Here is a 22,466-nt window from a genome sequence, read left to right as displayed (position 1 = left end):
ACACAATTATTTATAGCAATAGCATGACCTTTCACTTAACTGGGGAAAGAAAATGTTGCACAATAGGTGATGTTCGTCACGAGTGCTCAGTGTTGGTAGAAGTCGTTTTAACGTTTGACTATAAACTGTATTTGGGATAAAAGTTCAACTAACATGAAGTTAAGTGTTGAGCTTATGTGTATAAGGGGTTTTTGTGAGCGGAGTTACAGAAGGAAAGCAGCGCACTTCCCAACTGCAGATAGAAACCTAAGTGCTCTTTCACACTGAATATAAATAGCAAGTGCTAAGGGAGCCGACCTGGGCCACCAGTGCCAGCTGGGGCTGAACTCTGCCTTCCCTACACTTCTTGTGCTAACAGGAGCAGAAAACTGACGGAGGAATGGGGGTGCCAGAGCAGGAAGGAGAAGATGCATTTCATATACAAATCTTTTTATTATTCAACATCATGACTGGTAGCACATCAAGGCTGATCTTTTGGACCTTGCTGCCATAAACTCAAACATTAAGGCTGGAAAAGACCACTGTGATCATCTAGTTTGACTATTACCACCACACCCACCAAACTGTGCTCATAACTTTCACATTGTATGGCTGTCCTGGCTCCAGGGAGCAAGGAGAGCAGGGCTGTGGGACCAATAAGCGCTCACCCTGCCTGGCAGCAGTGATGTCCACTGAGGATGCGTTGGCCTTTGGAGGAGTAGGTGAGACTATATGTGGCAGCACAGCAAACAACAGCCAGATACAGAATAAATGAGTCAGTTTCCTAGCATATCTGAATACTGTTTAAATATAAACATTGGAAATGAGTATCTCTAACTGAGAAAAAAATAATAAAATTGGATGCAAAAATACACCAATAGTATACTGCATATGCATATAAATACACTGTATGGTCTGTAGAGTCATTATGTCTTCCTTCCGGACTGGCTTTCTACAGGCTAGAAGTTGAAATAAAGGAAAATTGAAGGGAAAGGTTTTCAACCAAACACATTGTTGTTTTGGCAGGGGATTCATTTCCCAGAAAAATGGGTTGTAAAAACAGTGCGGAGTTTCAAAATAGACCCATTTGTGTTTTCCCATCTAATCTATTCTGCAACATGAGGGGAAAGAGCAAGTGAGGAAGTGGTGATGCAGATGGGGAGCTTAAGATATTTTAATGGTATTTGAAGTCAGCTCCACCACCCATTCAAAACCCATAATGTTAACAGGGTCAGGAGCCCTTTCCTCCAGAGGGAGGGCTTAAGCAATACCTAATGTGCCTTACCTACAGGATTTATTACAGTGCACAGTTTCAGCCTAAGCCCTGTTAGTGGGGTGGGGATTTGTTGGAAGGAGTAACTGTAGTGGGGAAGAAGACTGCCAGTGGGCCAGGTGCTCCCACCTCACAGAGGTGAAGGAAGCACTGCCCAGATCACCACCATGAGGGTAGTCGTAGTTCCTCAGGCTGATTTGGAAACCCCAAAGCTCCTGGACAGCACTGTTTGAAAGGACAGAGTATACAGCTGGGACCACCCCAAACCACTGGGGATGCTGCAGCACGGTGGGAGGCAGGAATCAGCCTCAAGATGGTTGAGGTTGGAAGAGACCCCTGGGTTCATCTGATCCAACCTTCTGCAGGGACACCTACTGGAGGTGGTCCAGGGCAATGCCCAGATGGCTTCTGACTATCTCCAGGAAGGGAGACTCCACAACAGGAGTTCCAGAATGCATAAGCATGTCTTATTCTGACCTCAAGTCTCCCACCAGTCTAATGCAGATGTCTCTAAGTGGCTCAGGGGGCTACAGATGGAGAGCAAACACGCTCTCATGGGACTTTTCCAAAATCTCTGCTGTCTGGCTTCAATTTTTCTTCTCTTTCCTTATCAGACAAAAAGCTTCATAGGAGGTGTCTGCTTGGTCTGGGAAATCAGTGGCATGGCTTCACAGCACCCGGTGAGGTAGACAGAGCTCAGAGCACCAGGGCAGTGATGTGATGACATCAGTGAGACTGTGGAGGAAGCAGTGTCTGGTTCAAGGAGCATCTCTGGTCCTTTTGCAGGCGCAATTCTTCAATGGGTGTCCCTTTCTCATGGCCATGCATGATGAAGGGTGCTTCCCACAGGGACACTGAGCACCAGACGGGGACAGTTTTCTGTAGGAAAAGGCAGCAGTGCTGTGCATTGCTGCAGGGGACAATCCTGGCTTCATCCACACAAGGTATGTTGGCCTAGGACACATTAATACTGGAGAAGAGTGGGGTGCTGGGTGGTGTGGATGCTGTGCCATCTGCCAGGTAGCCCAGGATGCTTTTGAGTTCTCCACGTGACAGATTAGCTTTGATGTGCAGGAATGCTTCCAAGTGTCTTTTGCTGTGGAAGAGAAATGGTCAGATTGTCAGCTCCTCTGCACCAGCCTGTAAAGCTGATCAGCCCCCAGGTGGTACCAGATCGAGTGATCCTACACAGGACCCTAAACAGCACCCCAGGGGAGGTGTGAGGAATCCCCAGGGCAAAGGAGATGATCAGACATATTTATATATTCCAGGTTATGGCCTTTCTTAATAGATTCCTTTTTTGTCCAATGGCATTGGATGGCCATGAAATGACTGCTGCCTTCACCTGCTCTGCCCTTGTCAAATTCAGACTTTTCTAAGTTTTGATTTCTAGGGAAAACACAGCTCAGGCTGCGTGCAAAGAGAGATATCCAGCTACCTGGGCACCATTTACCCTCTTGATTCTTTATCTGACAGAGGTCAGCACTGCCCGAGGTGTATGAGCCTCACCCATGCTAATACATGGCTACTTCATAGCTCAATTAGAATTCCACATGTGTATTTGCAAATCTCATTCAGCTTCTCTTACCGGATATCTGGGTATGCCGTGGCGAGTGTCGCAACTTCAATTTTAATAGCACCTGTATCTTGAAGCCGGATTATTTCAGCCAGTTTGGGGAGTACTGAATTCAGCCAGGTGGCTTTAGATCCCTGTGGAAAAGGAAGTGGTCAGACCCTGGCACAGCCCTTCCTCCCACTTCTCCAGTCACCACCAAACCCTTTTCCTGGCCACTCAGATGAACCTGTGCTCTGGTTTCTAACTGCTCAATACCTCAAGGGCACTTGGCCTCCTGCCCATGCTGAGCACTGCTCAGACTCGCTCCGTCTCCTCTCAGACATGGGTGGGGTGATAGAGATGTGGATTGAGTTGTATTTTTTTTTTCTTTTTTCTTTTTTTCTAGAGATGTGGAAGGATGGAGGTGACCTCAGAAGACTGAGAGGGAAGTTGTGGCCATGCAGTAATGCAGCAGTGAAAGCCAGAGCATCCTGGGAGAAGCCCCCTGACTGCCCTTGCCAGCCCCAAAGGCACAGGAGCAAAGGGGAAATCAGGCTCCATGCAAGTTGTACTGCAACCAGAGCAGTGCCATATTTAGCTGAACCTCTTGTCCCTACTGATATAAATCTGCAAAGGAAACAACTGATTACAGGACGAAGAAGGCTGAAATCATTTCTCGCTGTCTGGGAAGGACAGGCTGGCACTTGCAAAGCTCTCTCTGCCTGAGGTCTTTCCAGAAAGTTAAGCTGTGCTGGGGCCACAAAAAGGGCATTCTCCTGTTTCTCAGCATGCTCTGCACTGACATGGATGAGGTGAATGCTCACATACATTGCTGGTGCAGAAGGCTTCTAGGTCAGCAGCATTCTTGGAGATGCTTTGGGCCAGGTTCTGCTGCTGCGTTGGGCTTTTCATGCTGACCTTCTTCTTCAGCAGCCTCGCAATGTAATCTTTCACCAAACGGATGTGGATCTTCTCAATGATGGACTGTTGGGAAGGAGAGTGGTATCACCCATCTGTCATTTGTTTGACATCGAGGGATGTGGTTAGAGGGTGAGGTGGGAATAGGCTGATAGTTGGACTAGATGGTCTCAGTGGTCTTTTAAAATTGTGGTGATACAGTAATGTGTGTGGATGAAGGACAAAGACACCTCAAGTGCTACAAAGCGTGTCCCCCCCCAAGCGTACACTGCTGCTTAAACACAAGGAGCAGTGCTGGCTGCCAACCTCCTTGCAACCTGCAACGTGGCATCCTAGATACCAAGAATCTCTTTGTACTTTAATTAATGAGATGTGGGAACTTCTCAAAGTTGCTTCCTTCTGGGAAGACTTCAATGCTTAGAAAACATCTCCAAGTGTTAGATAAGAGGTAGCGGTACTCCAGAGAAACAGGAACTCACCCCCCCTCCTCCTGTTCCTCTCTCTTATACACAAAACTTCATAATTTTGTTTTAACTACTAAAAAGACAAAGGCAGGAAATCAAGGATTTTTTATATGGCAAGTTTCATGTATACTCCTGCACCACTGATCATGTGGTTGTGGCTATTTCTCTTCAACTTACAAGGTAAAATGGGTCCTTCAGGGTCCGTAACTCTGAAATATGATTGCTGGTCGTTTTAATGATCTCATTCATAATTTCATTGCTGCATTCCCACTTATTTTCTGTGAATTTCTTATAAATTGGCTGAAAAATAAAGGAACAACTACTTAGTTTCTATGCAGATACGTATTTACGTTCCTATATGCATAACATCCTCTACAGTGACAGCAAGGTGTGAGGTCCTATTAGGGAAATGCGAAGATGACCCACAAGGACACGGGAAGAAGGGCTGCATTGGATTTCACAGAATTATAGGAGTTGGAAGGCATCTCTGGAGATCATCAAGTCGAAGCCCCTGCTACAGCAGGTTCCCAGACTTGTTTTGGATGTCTCCATAGAAGGAGACTCTGCAGCCTCTTGGTTCCTTGCAATAAAGGAGGCAGAGAGATTGAGATTCTAATCTCAAGGGTGCCTTTCTTATTTCTACCTTGTCAATGTGTTATCCACCCAATCTTATCTGAGTAGAGAATTGTGGCATCATCAGAAAAGGAAGGAAAAAAGGGAAATAAGTAAATGAAAGAACCAGAAATATCTCACAGGTCACCTTTATGGAGAAGCCAAACGCTGTCATCATTTGTGATTGCTTCCCACAGCTCAGAGTGTAACCACACACGTGTTCAGACTCTTCCCCCTACAGCACTTCTCTTGGATGCTATCAGCACTTTGCACTTCCCCATGCACAGCCAAGCCTACACGCTTTGCCTGGAGTTTGAAGATATCAGCTTCATGCATACCTTCAGTTGGGCAAAGAGCTGCTGAAGCAGGACATCCCCACTGCTGGTCTCAATGTCCCGAAGGGTGCTAAGTATCCTCTCTTTGTTGTCATCCTTTTCTGCTATGTTCTTCTCTGTGTAGTCTCTAAAAGGAAATGCTGCCAAGGTCAGAATAACCTGCCCCCAAAGAGAGGTTCCCAAGCCTTCCTCTGCCTACTCTGGGGCATCTTCCCTTTATCTCACTATTTCCCACTGTTGGTAGTGGAAGGAACTCTTACCTAAAATTGCAGCAGTTGTTAATATTTGCAATCAGAACAGGCCTGTAGTGTCTGTGCTTCTTGCCTCTCTCCTTGAAGTCTTCAAAAGCCTCCTTGTAGCTGGAGGGGAGATGGGAAGACAGGCAGATGAGTGATGGCACCAGGACACTCGGGAAGCACTGCTGCTCATTGGGGCCTTACCACACCTTCTGAGGAAGGCAGCCAGCTCTGTTGACAGTTGGCACAACAGCTCCTCACCCAGCACGGTGCTGATGTCCCTGGCTCGCATCTGGCTGTTGTAGATACTCTAGCAATCAAAGTGAAAAAAGAAACACCGCAGGTGAAGAAAACACACAAAACACTTGAGAAAGTGGGGAAAGAGGGTTTTTTTTCTCTCCTTTTTTTCTATTTTCTGGTGTGAAAAGGATCGTCCCAGCACCTGTTATACCAGTAGTATGGGTTTGGACTCTCTCAAGCCACCCACTTGTGCAACGGCTCTACATGTGCAACTTGGCCCTTTACCTTCCTGCACTGACTATAGTTAATCTCAGATGTTAAGTACAAACAAGATGCTGTCATTTTTAAATATATATCTGTTATTACCTGGATAACAATTATCGCTAGTAGTTCACTCTGAAAATGCCCATTGAGTTTCTCTGGTTCTTTGTCTTCTCTCCATCTTTGGATTTCCTTTTCTAAGCATTTGCTCAGCACATTTTTGATGGTAGCCTTCAGAGAACAAAGAACAACAGCATTTACCACAAAGCAGATATCACAGTTGCTGCCCTCTTCTAGGGTAGTTTTCTTTGCCCACCTTCCCACTGGCTCAGCAGTTTTTGTCTACCATGGCTGAGAAATAAAGTCTCTTTGTTACAAGACTCCCTTCCCAAAACTACCCAGCAGCAAGGACATCCTCTCACAACATTCCCCTACTCAGTAAAAACTGAAATATTTCAAGGGAAGAATGGGAGGCCCTGGCACTGCTGCCCACAGCTGTGGATGCCCCATCCCCAGAGATGCTCAAAGCCAGGTTGGATGGGGCCCTGGGCAGCCAGATCCAATGGGAGGCAACCAGCCCACGGTAGGGAGTTGGAGCTGGATGGACTTTAAGGTCCCTTCTAACCTAAGCTGTTCTATGACTCTATGAAGATCAGGACCCACCACCCCAATATGTCAGCACTGGGTCAGAAGGGCACAGGCAAGAATACATGCTGAAACCCCAGTTCCCAGAGAGATGTGTTACATGTAGTCTGTAACACTCAGTGCCACCCACTGAGCTAATTTTGCAATCCTTTATCATAAGCACTCCTGACGTCTTACCAACTCTGGAGTGAATCAAAATGTCCCAGGTTTCCCCTGCTCTGACCCTTCCTGCGTGCTCGCTGTGCAGCACAGCTGCTGTGCAATAGCTGGCACACACCTCTGCTCACTGCCCTATCTGTGCATGTCACAGCCCATCTGCAATCCATCATGGACTGCAGCAAAGCCTGTAACTTCTCATTTCCCAGGAACTCCAGCCCAAAGTGCCAAAAGCAGTAAGTTAAGGGAGGGATACGAAAGTTGCTCTTTGTGTCCATTAAGGAGAGAGCGATCCAAAAATCAGAGCAACTGTTGTTTCCTCCAGACCACTTGACTCTCTGTCAAGGAGGCAGATTTTCCCAGACTGGACCTGTGTGCTTTGTGCTCACTCAAGGTCTGGCACTGCTGCAGAAGCCAGAAATAGTGCTGGGAGGATCACCTGCAAGTGAGACTATAGGCTCCTCCCTGTGATGATTTAGCAAAGGACTGGAAAGTTACCAGCAAAGCCCTGTGGTTGAACTTCTTCCCATCTCCCTAGCACCAGTTTTACAAGAACACAGCAGTAATTTCTGGCCTCCTCCCAGGGAAGAGGGATAAGCAAACCAGGAGGTAGTGGGAAGTTTACTCTTAAAGTCCCATTCAGCAGCAGCCCACCTACAAGGAGGTGGGTGCTTCTTCTTCTCTTTTGGAGGGTGTGTGGGAAGTGGGTACCCAGGATAAGTCAGAGCTCCTCAGAGGAGCTATGCACAGCAAGGGATGAGAAGGAAATGAGCAGATTCTCACCTCTTCACTCTGAAGGTATTTCTTTTCGAGCTCTTTGCTCAGACTTAAAGGCAAAAGGCTTCCGAGCTCAAGCTTTTCCAGCTCCTCTGCTAAAACATGATCTTTTCTCATATCTCTGGAATGACAAAGCCAAATGATCACATTTTCCAAGACCAGCATAATTCAAGACAGCTGCTAATGCAAATTGCTAACAGTCCTTGAGGATACCAGTGAGAAACCAGATGTAAATACATCCTGTCCTTAGCATAGGCCACTGCACTGTGTTAGGGACAGGGTCCCCTGAGCAACAGTATGAATGAGCTCTCTCCATCCATACAGCAAGATATCTAATGAAATAATTACTTTGGGTAGTCCCTGGACAACATCCTCCATGCCAAGGGTGCTCAGGTTGTCCTGTTTACTGGCTGCCTTCTGCTCCAGTAGGCCACAGGCTGGAGTTCCCAGATTTTCCATGAATGAGATGAGGGCCACAAGCGAAGCCCGATATATATCTGTGTGGACATCTACTGCCTGTGTGGTGTAGTGACAATTGGTTACAGCCTAGCAGCCCTGAGGATGCTCCTTCAGGTTAGCCTGGTAAGCACAGTATCACTGACTCCAAAACTTAACCATGGGTTGGAGTGCATCAAAATGATACCAACCCATGAATCAAGCAAACGTCTGGTTTGTCAGCCAGAGAACCTGTTGGTTCTCCAGTACAAAATGTGTGTGAAAGCATCACTTACTTTGGGTAAATGTAGTGCACCCAAGAGAGGAGAAGGTAGACATCCTTGTCATCCAGCTGAGACTCAGCAGCTTTCTTCGCCAGAGAGGCAAAGTGGTGGTGATAGAGCTCTGCATACGTGCGGAACACATCGAACTCAGGGGGATAAAGCTGTTTAATGTACTGTGCAACTACCATCAAATCTTCTTTCATTGTCTTCCCCATGTGCAGGAGGTTTTGTCCAACTGCAGAGAGGTTCTCAGTTCTAGGAGTACGACTCGTGTCCTTCATTCGAGTATCTACTGACTCCTTTACTGTGGCCATCCAAAGATCTTTCCATTTTTTAGGTCTAAATTGCATGCTTTGTCCAGGCAGATTTTCTGACATGCAGTTCTGGTCCTCTTTCTCCTGTTCTTTCAGCGCTTCTACAGCCTGCTGCAGCAGTTCTGGGTTTGTTTTCGCTAGAAGCACAGAGTCTTTCAAGACACTGAAGACTTTGTGTTTCAGGACCTCGCAGAGGGACTCGATGTCTTGCTGGGTGATGGTCAGTTCTTCCTCGCTTTTGCCACACATGCTCTTCTCCAGGGCAATCAGATGCTGGGCAGCATCACAGAGCTTCTGCTTTTCAAGGAGATCCATGACTTGTTTGACTGAGGAGAAAAAAACAGCCCTTCTTTACCCAACAGGAAAAATCTTCATTCCTGTTTTGTATTTCAAGGCTTTCAAATACCATTTTTATAATGCTCCCATTTCTATAATGTTAAGCTTTACCACACAGAAATTCTTTCTTTAGTTAAAGATCAGGTTACTCCTAGTCCCCTGCTGAGTAGCATAATGCTAATCTGAATGCTTATCCCTACTCTGTTACATATCAGCAGATGTTCATGTGCTACCCATGACTTTGTTTCCAAAATTCAGAATTGTGATTTTTGTTGTTGTTGCTTCTTGTTTGCTCGGTTTGCTATGCAAGGTTCTGAGAGTCTCTTGAATACTTCAACAGCCTCGAGGATACACTGAGAGTTTCCCAAGGAACAAAAAGAATCAGGGAGCAAAAGCTGTATACATAAGTATGTAATTTTTCCTCTGAAAGGAGCTGGAGTAGAGGAATAGGCACAAGGCAACATGCCCTGGCATCAGAGCTGCTCAAAGGGCATATTAAGATGGTGTGTTTTCCTGCACAATGTGGTTATTTGGCTCAAGGACTGGCCACACAGACCAAGGGACAACTGGGGCTTGGGGATCAAAGCCAGGAAATCAGAGCAAAGCAGCTAAAACGTCTGCCATGTGGATGCCCAGTCTTGAAAGTGAAGTCAACTTCCTATGGGTTTTGTAAGAGTAATTCTGGCACAGAAGTCAGTTTTATGGGGTTATAATTAAAGAAATAGCTAAGTAGCGCTGATAAACTCCACAGCATGATGCTGAAGTTGTGAGCATAGTTTAAAAAAAAATCAAGCCTTATCTTTTATCATATCTATCTGCTAGAGAGTGAGTCTGAATAACATACAATTTTCCCAAAACGATGAAAGAAATCACACTTTCATATCAAGTCCAGAGCTCTCAAAGTGAAGAGGATATTCTGCTTAAGCGGGAGGCAACCTTCAGAAAGAATGAGCTGAGGGAGAGGTCCATCCAATTCATTCCCATTAATATGACCTCAAGCAGGAAGCAAGGCTTTAGAAAAAGTATAGATGGAAAGATGTAGTTAAATAGGAAGAGCTGGAGGAAATGCTATGTGGGATTTCCAGAAATATGCTGGATGACACATCTAGCAGGTGAGATAAATACAGTTAAGCTATCCTGTCCGAACTGCTACCAGTTGCTTGATATGGTGCAACCTGGGAAATCATGAAGCTGCAAAAGTTATATTCCAAAATAAGTTCTCTTAGATACATGAGGTTTTTACTGAAAAAACTCTGGGCGGAGAAAGCTTATGTTATTCATGAACCTCATTTCACTTAATGCTCTCCTTAGTGACTTCACACAAAAGCTGGGAGTGCCCAATTGTCATCTGCTGATTACACAAAGGCATTATCGAAACTGAGGGCTGGGTGCATGATACAGGAACAACGGGATTATTTCAATAGTTGGTGGGCAGAAACTCAATAGCACAAAGCATAAGGCACAAATCTAATAGAACAAAAAGTTACTTAGCAACAAATAGGATTTTCTGCTGCAAGCTGGATGTGCATCAGCCTGAAATAAAGGAGGAAGGAGATGTCTGGAGAATTAATAAATTGCTACTGTGGGATGATGGTAAAAATGTCAGACTTGATCTCAGGATGTATCTGGAGTGAGATTTCCTGTACAACAGGAAAATGGTAATGTATTGTTCCAGGTATCAGTGGTAACTCAGTTGGAGTAATATCTACAGACATGACTGATTCATTTCAAAAGAAGGCATTGGAAATGGGGCAATGCAGAGGTGAGCTGAGGAGCGAGCTGAGCACTTACTGCTGGGCGGCCTGGCCTTCCTCATTTTCTTAAGTGCAGTTGTGAGTATCCCCTTTATTCCTTTCTTCCCCTTCTCCGGACTCTCCCCAGCAGAGGCACAGCTCTCGTTGCTGGTGATGGAAGAAGCCCGCGAGGTTCTGCAGGCTGCCTCCGGCCTCTCACTCATTTTCTCCTGGTCCTTGGACCAGATCTCGTCTCCAGAAGGACACACAGGGACGTGCTCAGCCACTGAAGCCAAAGGGTTTTCCAGCTTCCCATTTACACCATTGCAACCTGCTGTTCCATTGCGTATTCCAATGGGACCACTTTGGAAAAAAGGTAACATTTTCATCATTTTTCTCCTAGCCTGTAAATTTCAGGGGAAAAAAAATAAAATACCAGTCAGGTTGTAACAGTTTGCATAAAAATTACCACAGCCCAACATGTCAAGATATACTGCCATCAAAAGAAAAGCATTTCTGTAATGAGCTCTCCCTGCATAGAATCATAGAATGGCTTGGGTTGGAAGGGACCTCAAGCATCATCAAGCTCCAAACCCCCACCACAGTCAGGTCCACCAACCTCCATATCTAATACCAGACCAGGCTGCCCAGGGCCCCATCCAACATGGCCTTGAACACTTTCAGAGATGGGGCATCCACAACCTCCCCGGGCAACCTGTTCCAGCACCTCACCACTCTCTCTGTGAAGAATTTCCCCCCCAGTATCCAACCTAAATTATCCTCCTCCAACTAAAAACCATTTCCACTTGTCCTGCCATTATCTACCCTTGTAAAGAGTTAGGCTGTGTGGTGGGACAAGCGTCCTGCCATTATTCAAAGCAATTTACATCCCCCTTACTTTCATACAGGATCAGGACTGATTCCAGCCTTTCCTGGGAAAGTTCCAGCACTTTTTCTAAGTGATTTTCTGGGAGACCAATATAATTATGTATGAAGAACTCTCAGGCACATTTTGGCTTACATTTACCTTGCAAGAGCAGAGGAATTAGACTGTAAATAAAGGACAAATTTGGCTTCAGTCACAAGGCAATCTTCAAATACCCTTACAAGTTTATGCTGCTGGTATGTATTATGCTGATACTAAGTATGATACTCATTTCTGGGCAAACCGGTTGGAAGCATGTGGCTTTTTTTGTTTTAGCTGCAATTCCTCCTTTGTGTCCCCACAGGTTGGAGACCTTTAAAGCACCACATCGGAGGGAGCAAGCAAGCGTGTATTGCTGAAATGCTTTTCTTCTCCCTGCTTTGCTGCTTGGTCACTTTCAGTGTCCATAAAGCTTCTAAAGCAAAGGCAGTATGAAGCTGAGAGCTCCTTTGGGAAGCAGAGGAAGGAGTGCAGCCATACAGTTGGCAGGCTTTCCATTGAGCACGTGCCCAGTGACCTTGGGTGCAGCACAATGCAACCCTGGGCTGCTGCTATGGCTGGGACACCAGGACCCTGCAGCCATGCACACATCCCTTCCGTGTGGGAAATCCTAAGGGAGAAAGGGTTGCTGTGCTGCACTGGGGCTACTCCAGTCACAAATATTAGAATATTCCATTAGAATAGGGAAAAAAAGAGAGCAGAAAAGGGCTAGCTCATATTTCTCAGTACTATGCTGGAGCTGGACTAGATGATCCTTAGAGGTCCTTTCCAACTCAAACAACTCTAGGATTCCACGACTTAAATTAATTCTGCCAAATTCCATCCTTCCTGTTTGTGCAAGCACAGAAATCAACTGAGCCTTCTCATCCCAAACAAAGCATGCTCTTGTTTGTTTCTACAAAAATAAGGCACTACTCCCCTCCATACAGCCAAAGGTGGCTTTCAGGTAGCAGTCACTTCTGCCTTTTGTTTCGAGGAATGATGATCAGAAAAAAAGAATTTCAGAATCGTTTTGCTGCTTCTTCAATAGGAAAAGGAATAAAAATAATTTATCTTTGAGAAATACTGACATAAGAATGTGCAGGAAAGAGTCCTGGTATGTTTTTTCAGCTTGAACTAATAAAAGCCAAGGTAGCCATGTATCTGAGGAAGGCTGTAAGTGCGCTTATGCTTGACCAGATCGAGCACTCACCCACACTTTATCAGTTTGGCACTTCTGCTTTGCATTTCTTTGTGCCTCTCCAGCAGCACTGCAATAAGATGCGAGGGAATGGGCTCAAGTTGCACGAGGGGAAATTCAGGTTGAATAGTAGGAAATATTTCTTCTCAGAAGGAGTGGCAAGGCACTGGCACAGGCTCCCCAGGGAGCTGGTGGAGTCACTGTCCCTGGATGCATTCAGTAATGGGGAGATGTGGCACTGAGGGATGTGGTCAATGGGCAGTATTGATGGTAGGTGGACAGTTGGACTAGATGATCTTAGAGGTCTTTTCCAACCTCAACGATTCTGTGATTCTACAGTCCACTCTTGGCTGCCATGGCAGAGCAGACACACTGCAGGCTCAGCTGAGGGCTATCTGTGCATACTGCTCTCTGCCCACAGTTCTGGTCAGAACTACAGTGGCTCCTAATCACTTCAGCAGGCATTTCCCAAGTGATCTGTCATTTCCCAAAGCAAGGAGTTCATAATTGAGTTTTGGGAAATGTAATGGTTTAAGATCATATCTCTACATTGATTCCCAAGTCATCATTACTGACAATTTTCTATTTAATAATAGCTTTTACTATCATCATCATTCTCACTATTGTTTTGTGGCATGAGTCTCCAGAACGATACATTTAGTGTTATGGTTTCTATCCAGAAGAGCTGCACAGCTCACACAGCATCCTCTGCTATCCCACACTTGTGCTTGTGCCACTGGGATGATGGTGGTGCTGACTGCCAGCATGGCTGCACTGGGACCAGCTGGGTGCCGAGCTGCTGCCTTCACAGAATCAGAATTGCTTGGGTTGGAAGGAACGCTTAAAGAACATCTAGTCCAACTCCCCTGTAATGAATGGGGACACCTACAGCTCCATCAGGTGCTCAGATCCTTTACAGAAGCTCAGCATTTAGGATGAGCTCATTGATGAGGGGCAGCTTGTCCCGTATCGGCAGAGACCATCTAATTAACTCTGTTCTGAATTTTTTGTTTGACTGCTTTTTCCTGAGCTGCTGCCAATGTAGCAGGCATTTGTATGGACTTGCTGCCTTTTCCACCCTCCTGATCACATTATTGTCTGGTTTTACTGGAAAGCCCCTCTATCCCACAGAAGTTATTCAGCAAAGTTTGTTCCCTGTATCTCCCCTTCTCCCCATGGAAGTGGGATCACAACCCACATGAGAGCACTGCAGTGGATCAAATCATTACTCAGACCATGCAGCAGCACCTAAATAAGCTGCCAAGAAACCAAAGCAAAGAGCCTACTGAGTCACCAGCTCCAATCTTTGCAAAGTGAGAAGCCGTCTTAAGAAGTATTTTTCTTTTTCCTACCTATTTTTGTTGTCTGGATTGGTACCGAACAAATACACTGTGAAGCTGGGAGCTGGCACTTGGTTCTGTCTGGGAGATGTAATCCATAGATGAACCAGGACACCAGTACCCCAAGGGGTAGCATTGATGAGGGACCGAAGGAAGGAGGAGAATGGCCCCAGGCATCTCATCTAGCATGAGGTGCCCTGAGTTGCCTTCAAACTATCTCCTGCCCAGGGAACAACACATAGAGAACCAAACAATGCCTCTGTCATTCTTAAAGGAGGGTCTCGGCTCCCTAAAGTACTGTAGCACAATTGGAAACAGTCCTGCAACCCAGTGTAGGGAGTGAAAACATTTCAAGCAGCACATGATAAAATTTACACAGATACATTGGCACTACATAAATAAAAAAGGGGAAATTCAGTGTAATTGGATCTTTTCACTTCTTGCTTTGGAAGCAGGCAGGATCATTTTAAACTACTGCTGCTGAAAGGCAAACTAGATGCTGCTCTCCAGGATTTTGTTTTTCCTATTACTATTCGTGAAGATGAATCTCACTCTCATGCTTAGAGCTTGCCACGTTTGCTGGTAGGGATAAACAGACCAAGAAGACACAGGGATTCCAGTGGCTATTCCAGAGCTCCTGCAGCAACCTCTCTTACAATCATTTTCAGTCTCTTTGGCTTTCCAGGCTTCTTTTTATAGAAAGGGCACTGAAGCTTCAGCAAACTCAAACCATTTCTCCAAAGCTCTCTGTTCCCATTTTATCATCTCCATCAGAAGTAGCAAGCCCCAAAGTCCCATAGTGGGAGTCGGCAATTGGATATTTTGATGAACAACTGTTTCTTCACATTTTCAGCTCTGAAAGTGGATGGCAAAGAACCATGGCTCCTAGATCAGCTCCAGCCACATCCTTAATTTGTAGCAGCCTCAGGAAGGGGTTCTACACTGAGACACACGAGGATCTTAACCCTGAACCACCCTTCACCTGGGGCTGAGAAGCTAATGCAATGAATGTGGGGTGGTTGCCCAGGGAATTTCAGGCAGGTTCCTCAGTGCCCTGGGGAAAGGTGGGTGCTAAGCACAGTGGCACTTTTCTGGCTCACACTTCACAGAACCATAGAATGGCTTGTGTTGGATAGGAAGTTAAAGACCATCCACTCCCAACCTCCTGGCATGGGCAGGACACCATCGACCAGCTCAGGCTGCCCAGGGCCCCATCCAATCTGGCCTCGAGCACCTCCAGGGATGAGGAACACGCTGCTTTTCTAGGCAGCAGTGCCAGGGCCTTACTACCTTCTGAGCAGAGAATTTCCTCCAGAGATCTAACTTAAGTCACCCATGTTTTACTTGGAAATCATTCTCCCTCACCCATATAAAAAGTTGGTCTCTCACCATTTACAAGCTCTCTTTAAGTACTGGAAGATTGCACTGATGTCTCCTCCACAGTTACAAAGCTGTGAGCATGGCATTGCAGAAGTTTGTCAGCTCAAAACCACGACACAGGGCATGACAGCTGCCTGGGACAACACATTTTCATACACTGAAACTGGGCATTTCAGCACAGCTGTTTTGACTGAATCATAAACCCATTATTTTCCTGGAATCTGGGAGGAAACCACTTCCTTTTGAAAGAAACAAAAGCAGGAGGGGGTGGGAAGCACCACACGATCTGGATGCAGACGTGCAATGGAGTTTGAGGATGCTTTGGTGCCCAAGATCTATATCTGGGTGAGTGCATTAACAAGAGCCATTGCTTACTTCCTGTACTGATGCTCTGACACCTGTGCAGTGAGCAACAGCAATCACACAACTGTCATGATGCTGAGGACATGCAGCCCAGTGGTCCCCAGCCCTGGGATGCACCTGGAGCCATCACCCTTCTGACTGCTGCTGGAACAGCCGTCTGCTCTATTCAGGCCATAACAAAGTAGGGTCTCCTGGGTGGGGAGTCCCCTTTGAGCACTTTCCACCTAACTCCGCTGTCCCGAACGCAAGCAAGAGCCGCGTGCCCGCTAACCCGGCAATTAGAGAGGAGGAGAGGCGTGGGTCCTGCGGGGGTGGACGAGGGGGTGGGAGCCCCGAGCTGCGGCGAAAGGACGGACAGACAGACAAACTATAGGACATACAGACGGACTTACCGTGCGGCGACTCCCTGCAGCGGCACTGGCTGCGCAGCACGGGAGCAACTCGACTATAAAGGCAGGGCACAGAGGCGGAGACCCGGTCTCGCAGGGAACCCGCTGCTTGGGAAACTCCGCCCCAACCCGATTCTAAAGGGAAGCAAGAAATCCCCTTGCATGGGGAAGAAGTTCCAGTGGGAGGATCTGGGTAGTTCGGGAAAGTGTTGGTTGCACCGCCCCAGCATCCTGATGGAGCGGTGAATGGGACACGGGGGTTGTGTCTATGCATGGCAATACACTTAAGTTGTGCTAAGGAGGTTCAGGTGAATTAAGGTGTTATTAAGAAAAATCTCTTCTCTGAAAGAGTGGCAAGGCATTGGTACACACTGCTCAGGGACGTGGTGGATTCACCGTCTCTGAAGGTATTGAAGGTTCCCCCCTGGGACTCCCTGAGGCTGGTTCCCCTGCTTGGCAATCAGTGTCATCACCATGGGACCAAAATGCATGGTGCCATGTCAGCCTAAAAATCATTGGGAAGATGAAATGGGGCAAGATTTGCTGCCTGCAGGCAGAGGGTGCTCTTGTGAATGTCATCCTTCAAGTGCCACACTTACTTGAAACAGATCCATCTCTGCACTTAATCTCTTGTTGATCCACAGAATCATTGCACTGCTTGTCTGAGTGTTGATTTCCCAGACAGGCATCTTGTGGTGACTGATGTGATATTTAGAGGCTAACCAAGATACACATATTGTAGCACTGCATGGGAATTGTTCCATGTTTCATGCTACTCAGAATGCAATCCATAGGGCTACACTGATATTCATAGAATCATAGAATGGCCTGGGTTGAAAAGGACCGCAATGATCATCCAATTTCAACCGAAAACAAATAATAATAAAAAGAATTATTAACTCCTGGCCCTTGAGAGTAAATGATTAATTTCATCCACAAGAAAAGAAGAGAATCAAACAAAATGTGTTGAAGGGAAGTCTGAATTTCTTTCAGAGTGCTGGGGAAGCTGCTGCCCTTCTCCGCCAGCTAAAGGTGTGTTGAGATACAGATCACGGTGATGGTAAGGGTTTCCTTCCTGGAACCTGCTAATTCAACTTGATTATTCATTGAATGGAATTTAAGATTTTGTTTGAGCTTGGTTTAATTACCTTTATTAGCAGCAAGGGGAACTGTTAATTGCCCTGTGGGATTTTCCATCAGCTAAACTAATTAATCCTAAGTAAATCCAGCTGTGCATACATCAGTATTAGGGCATTAACAGGTCTGGGTGCAGGTGGCTGGTAGTAGCTCTATAGGAGAGCAGGTATCACCTTGTTATCCCCCACTTAGAATGTGGCTATGAAGCTGGTGGGGCACTCAGTGAGGTTGGCACTTGGGAGAGTCAGAAGTACCTCTGCTAGTTCTGCTCACTCTGGGCTATTTTCATAGAAGAAAGGCATGCACAAACAGAAATTTGGATGCTTATTAAATTGTGGGATGAAAGACCATGAGGTCACACTGATAGTATCTACCTAGCACTGCCCAGGAGTTTATATGGCTTGGGGTAAGCACAAGAGCTGAGAGTTCTGAAGAATTAATAAGGTCTGGAGCCCCAGATCTAAGTAGAGGCACGTGGAGACTCAGCAAGCTCTGTGGTAGCTTGCTGGCTCAGTAGGCACAGCCTCTGCTCAGCAGCTGAGGCAGAGCAGCTGGTAACTGATGGGAGAAGTGGATCAAGCCCTCAAGACTGCTGTACATTTTAACTCAAACCACCCAGATCTTAAAAAGATTGCTTGGATTACGAGCTCACAAAAATACATTGCTTGTGAATGACTGAAGTGCTTTTCAGCATTTGTGGCTGCAAGTAATGGAAGCAAGAATTCTTTTTCTCCATCAGCAACCAAACCCAGATCTGTGGTGATATGCCCAAATAATGAATGCAGAGCACAGCAATAGGGAGGTTTGGGGGGCAGGAACAGAAGTGGGGGTGGGGACAGAAAGGTTTGGGTGCCAATGTTCTCCATGCAGGTTGTGTCATGTAGTGCTAACCGCTAAGGGAAAAGTTCCTGCTGTACTCAATGAATGTTTCCCATTAGCAAGCAATAGAGATGGTGGATCCACAACTTCCCCTCTCAGTAAGATCCCCAAAATTACCAGGATGAAGTTATACTTCCTCTTGGGTTTCCTCTGTGTTGTACCAAACTGCAACTTGGCTGCAGCTATCTGGATAACTTAAAGATGATGTAGGGCCTGTCTTTAATGAGTGATGGAGATACCTCCTGGGAAGGACAGTCCTGCTGGCCTTCACTGAAGAACTCCCTGTGCAGGTTATTTTTTGCTCAGTCTGAGGTTAAAGGGGACCATCAGGTTGGCTATTAACAGAGATAATGCCTTACAAACTAAAGACTGTCCTTGTGCTGGGTAGATCAATCAACTGAATGTAGATGTGAGAGCCAGGCAGGGTGGCTTCCACCAATATGTGCAGCAGCAACTACTGCTGCAGGGTACCTTCACCCCTAAACTGAGAGTACAGGATGCTTTCATCCAGGTCTGTTTGAGGCTGGCTGACGTTTGTGGTTTGACCTGTGGCAGAATTATGATCTGTCAGCTGTGGAAGCGTGAGCCCTTTTTGAGAACCTGGCTACCAGTGGCACAAGCTTCACGAGGTTCTGCTGTCTTTAGGTACATCTGAATTGAATCAACCATACAGAGCTTTCCTGATTTTGATTTATACAGGTATCAAAGATGCTACATGTCAGGGCATTGAATCAGGAATTCAAATCTGGCTGGAATGCCATAAATCTTTTTTGAAGGAGGGGCTTGTGTGCAAGTCTGGGTCTGCAGCCCCACTTCATTTCTGCTCAAGGAGTGGCCCACAGCTGAGGCTGATGACACCTTTGCCATGATATTTCTGGTGGGGGAGGCATCCATGGCTGAGGCTACACTGGTATCTGTGGGAGGAGGACATGCATTTCTGAGGCAGCCCTGGTACCCTCCCACAGTATGGACTGGGGGAGGGCTCCCTGCTTGAGGTTTCTGTGCCCAGCTGTCTCTGACATGCTCACAGCTCATAGGAGATGTGCTGGAAGCATGGTCAGCTTGCTGTGATATCCTCACGTGTGGGATGAGTCTCAGCCATCTGCACACAACATCTCTGCAGGAGCTCTGGGGTGGGAAGCCCAGGGTCACAATTGCTGGTGCTACAGATGGGTGAGAGGAGCTGCTTGAGTAGTACCCACTGCCCATGACTCCAGGGGAAATGCTCTGGTATGTGTTGAAAAGCCAGGCTGGGGCCTGGCTGTGCTCACTGTTGTTCAGCCTCTCACTCCCCTGCAAAGGATGTGGGCTGTGCCTAATTTTAGATCAGGGAATGTAACACTGATCCCAAAGGTTGTTGTGTGGCATTGGATCCTGCCTGGCCTTCGTTATTATGTCAGCGCTGTGTTGGGACTTGGTGGACCGGTTAGGGTATTTTGTGACCGTGGAGTGTCCCACAAGGGACCCATAAGGACCATTGACTCCAACCTCTGGCTCTACTCAGGACCACCCAAATCCAAGCCCTATATCTGGCAGTATTGTCCCAGCACTTCTTGAACCAGACTTCAAGTTCAGCTCAGGGCCGTGCCCACTTCCCTGTGCGGGCTGTTCCATGCTCACAGCCCTCTGGTGCAGAACCATTCCCTGACCCCCAGCAAACCAGAGACCTCAGCTACCCCTCATATGTCTTCCCCTCCAGACCCTCTATGGCCTCTTCTTGCAGAAAGTTCCCATCACTGCAAAGGGGAAATTATGCAGGGAAAGTAAGTGAGAAACCGCAGAAGCAGTGCCTCTTTCTGAGGGCTACAGAAGAAGCAGGGGGTTCTTCTGTTCTGTGTTCCTGTTGTGTCCCTGGGGCTCAATCATTTCTCCTCATAGTTGTCCTCCTGCTGGGATCTCCTCTCATGTCCAAGCCAATTCAGAATTGGCAAGGGCCACAGATGGAAGTTTCCAGGGGAAATCCAAGTATCTGTGATTAGCCTGTGTCTCAAGGCCTCTGAGTCAGTAAGGAATTCATCCTGCACTGTGTAAACCAACAGTTTTTGCTATGGTATTTACTGGCAGAAACATTCTTTATTTCTTCATAAATACAGCCATATTCCCGAGTGAGATCTGAGCATCTCCTGAGGACTGAAATTCCCACTGATCTTTCAGAAAATACTCCTGTTTCCTCTGCAAACATCCAAAGAGCCCTACTAGCTCTTCAGGATGGTAATGTTTGTTTTTGCTCTCGTATGTTCAGCAGAGCCCATGCCATGGGGAGGGCAGGGTGCTATGAGTATATTTGCTCTCATGGGAGTTGCCCCAGTGGTGCAGACATGGAGCCTTCCTCACTGCCTTGGCATCGTCTGTGGTTATCATAGCAGTTGTAAGACCCTTTAGTGCAGTAAAGCATGAAGAATTAGTGATGGGGAAGGAAAATAGTATTCCTTAGTACAGTATGCCTGCCTGTAGGCAGTTTAGTTACACTGAGATTGTTTTCCTGCTCTAGAAGTCTAATAGCACAAAACTAGGAACTCATTCAAGTATTCTGGCCTTAGTGTGAGCAAAACAAGTCTTTCCATTCATCTGCTCAGGACATACGGATTCTTAAACTGTTTCAGTATTTAATCACTTGTAAAAGGCATCTAGATGGAAATAGAGACACCCAAACAAAGCACCAGGGCCAAGAGCTGAGGGCATCGTGTGTTCGTGTTCAAACAGGAAGGCAAGCACCCTGAAACATGGTGGGACTGTGTGGTGTGGGCTGCTGAATGGTGAATCTTGCCGTGGTGTGAAATCAATGAGCAAAAGTAATTTGGTTAAAATAAAGGTGATTTTATCCCCAGATAAAATAGACCAAAAGGGATGTTATTTCATGTAATGCTGCAAAGCTTTACATTTAGTTGTAGGACCTAGGAGCAGTGTTGGAGCAGGAGGGGAAGTAAGACCAGAACAGTAGGTTGTTCTTTATCCCTGTGCATCCCACTGGAGACAGCAGACACATCTTCCCAAGGATGGTCTTTCTTTAGGACAGTGACTGACAGCTGCTTAGCAAGAGAGAGCACTGCATGGCCTCATCCTTGAGATTGCCTATGGAAGGAGGCACTGAGGGCTCTGGAGAGCTCTTGGCCTATTGGCTTGAAGGGCTCTCCACCTGAAGGCATGTGTAAGGCACTCACACATTGCAACCTGGGAAGATGATGGTCCACGTGTTCAAGTGAAGTGCTTTTGGAATCATAAACCACTGGCTTTTTTTAGCCTTGCTTCTCTCCTAATGATGATTAATTCCCTTAATGATGATTAATTGCCTCTTATCTACTCTGTCAGATTGTGTTTGTGGCACAGCTCCTTCAGGAAGTGTTTTCCCCAGTGCTTTCGGAAGAAGTGCTGTACAAGTCATGAGCTTTCTTACTCCAGAATTGGTTCCCAGCATTTTGTCCCTTGTTCACAGTGCCGGACCGTTACGACTACTTTGATTTCCTTGATTTCAGCTGTAGGATTAGCCATGGAGTTGGGGTCACCATGAGCAAGCAGCCAGGTGCCATGTATAGCTAAGTGCTCTCCCCACTGTGTCCACAGGGTGATGCAGAGCTGCTAAAAGGGACTGGGCACATCTGTCCCCATCACAGGGCTGGACCATTTGTCCCTTGTGATAGGATGAGAGATAATAGGCTTAGTTTCAGCCAGGGGAGGTCCAGGTTGGATATTAGGCAACATTTATTCTCAGAGAGTGGTCAAGCAGTGGCACAGGCTGCCCAGGGAGGTGGGGGAGTCACCATCCCTAGAAGTGTTCAAGAACTGTGGAGATGTGGGACATGGTCAGTGAGCATGGGTTGATGCTTAGACTGGGTGATCTTAGAGCTCCTTTCCAATCTTCATGATTCTATGAATGGCTTGACATGAGTTTACACTTACAAACATCCAGTCCTACACTGGCAGCATGTCAGGGGGTAATTGCTCTGACTGACAAAGGTTAATGCAAGGAGTCAAAATCCACTTTTGTTTGGTGCCCTCAGGCAAATAGTCGCATTTTTTGTGGTCATAGGACTACAAGAAGTTCTTCACAACTTCTCACCATTCTTCCTTAAAACTTAATCCAGTTTTGCCACAAGTTGCTGTTTACGTCAGTACTGATGTCTTATAATTGCTAAAGTAAATAGTTTAGATATGCTGCGGGTCATTCTGTTGTTTTTCATGTCACATTTAGCATCATTACTTGAAAATGTCTCAAAGAGATGAAAGCTCAGAGCAGCGCCAAGCAGAGCACAGCTCTACCTGCCATTGCTCACCGTGTGACTGCACCAGCACACAGGGAACCCAAGTGACCAGATTTGCGGC

At 46.5% G+C, this 22,466-nt stretch overlaps 1 protein-coding gene across 1 annotated transcript; it reads right to left on the bottom strand.

Moving 5' to 3' along the window:
* Positions 1–412: 412 nt before the first annotated feature.
* TNFAIP2 (TNF alpha induced protein 2) lies at positions 413–16,260 on the bottom strand. The gene is made up of 12 exons (XM_015865684.2): positions 16,134–16,260; positions 10,612–10,957; positions 8,183–8,810; positions 7,458–7,572; positions 5,979–6,104; positions 5,582–5,682; positions 5,397–5,495; positions 5,140–5,263; positions 4,367–4,489; positions 3,636–3,791; positions 2,841–2,962; positions 413–2,348 (listed from the first exon to the last, which is right to left on the bottom strand). Exons 2-12 carry the CDS (start codon positions 10,943–10,945, stop codon positions 2,207–2,209), a joined length of 2,070 nt encoding a protein of 689 aa, XP_015721170.1. The 5' UTR covers positions 10,946–10,957; positions 16,134–16,260; the 3' UTR covers positions 413–2,206.
* Positions 16,261–22,466: the final 6,206 nt, after the last annotated feature.

This window comes from Coturnix japonica, chromosome 5 (genome assembly GCF_001577835.2).
Source record: "Coturnix japonica isolate 7356 chromosome 5, Coturnix japonica 2.1, whole genome shotgun sequence".
Classification (NCBI taxonomy): domain Eukaryota; kingdom Metazoa; phylum Chordata; class Aves; order Galliformes; family Phasianidae; genus Coturnix; species Coturnix japonica.
This window is presented reverse-complemented; position numbering and strand designations above follow the sequence as displayed.

Coding starts and splice junctions, on each gene's coding strand:
- TNFAIP2 (XM_015865684.2), bottom strand. CDS start 10,945: ATGATGAAAATGTTACCTTTTTTCCAAAGTGGTCCCATTGGAATACGC. Junction 8,811..10,611: donor GAAGGCCAGGCCGCCCAGCA/GTAAGTGCTCAG, acceptor TTTTCTCCTCAG/TCAAACAAGTCATGGATCTC. Junction 4,490..5,139: donor AGCTCTTTGCCCAACTGAAG/GTATGCATGAAG, acceptor TTTATTTTTCAG/CCAATTTATAAGAAATTCAC.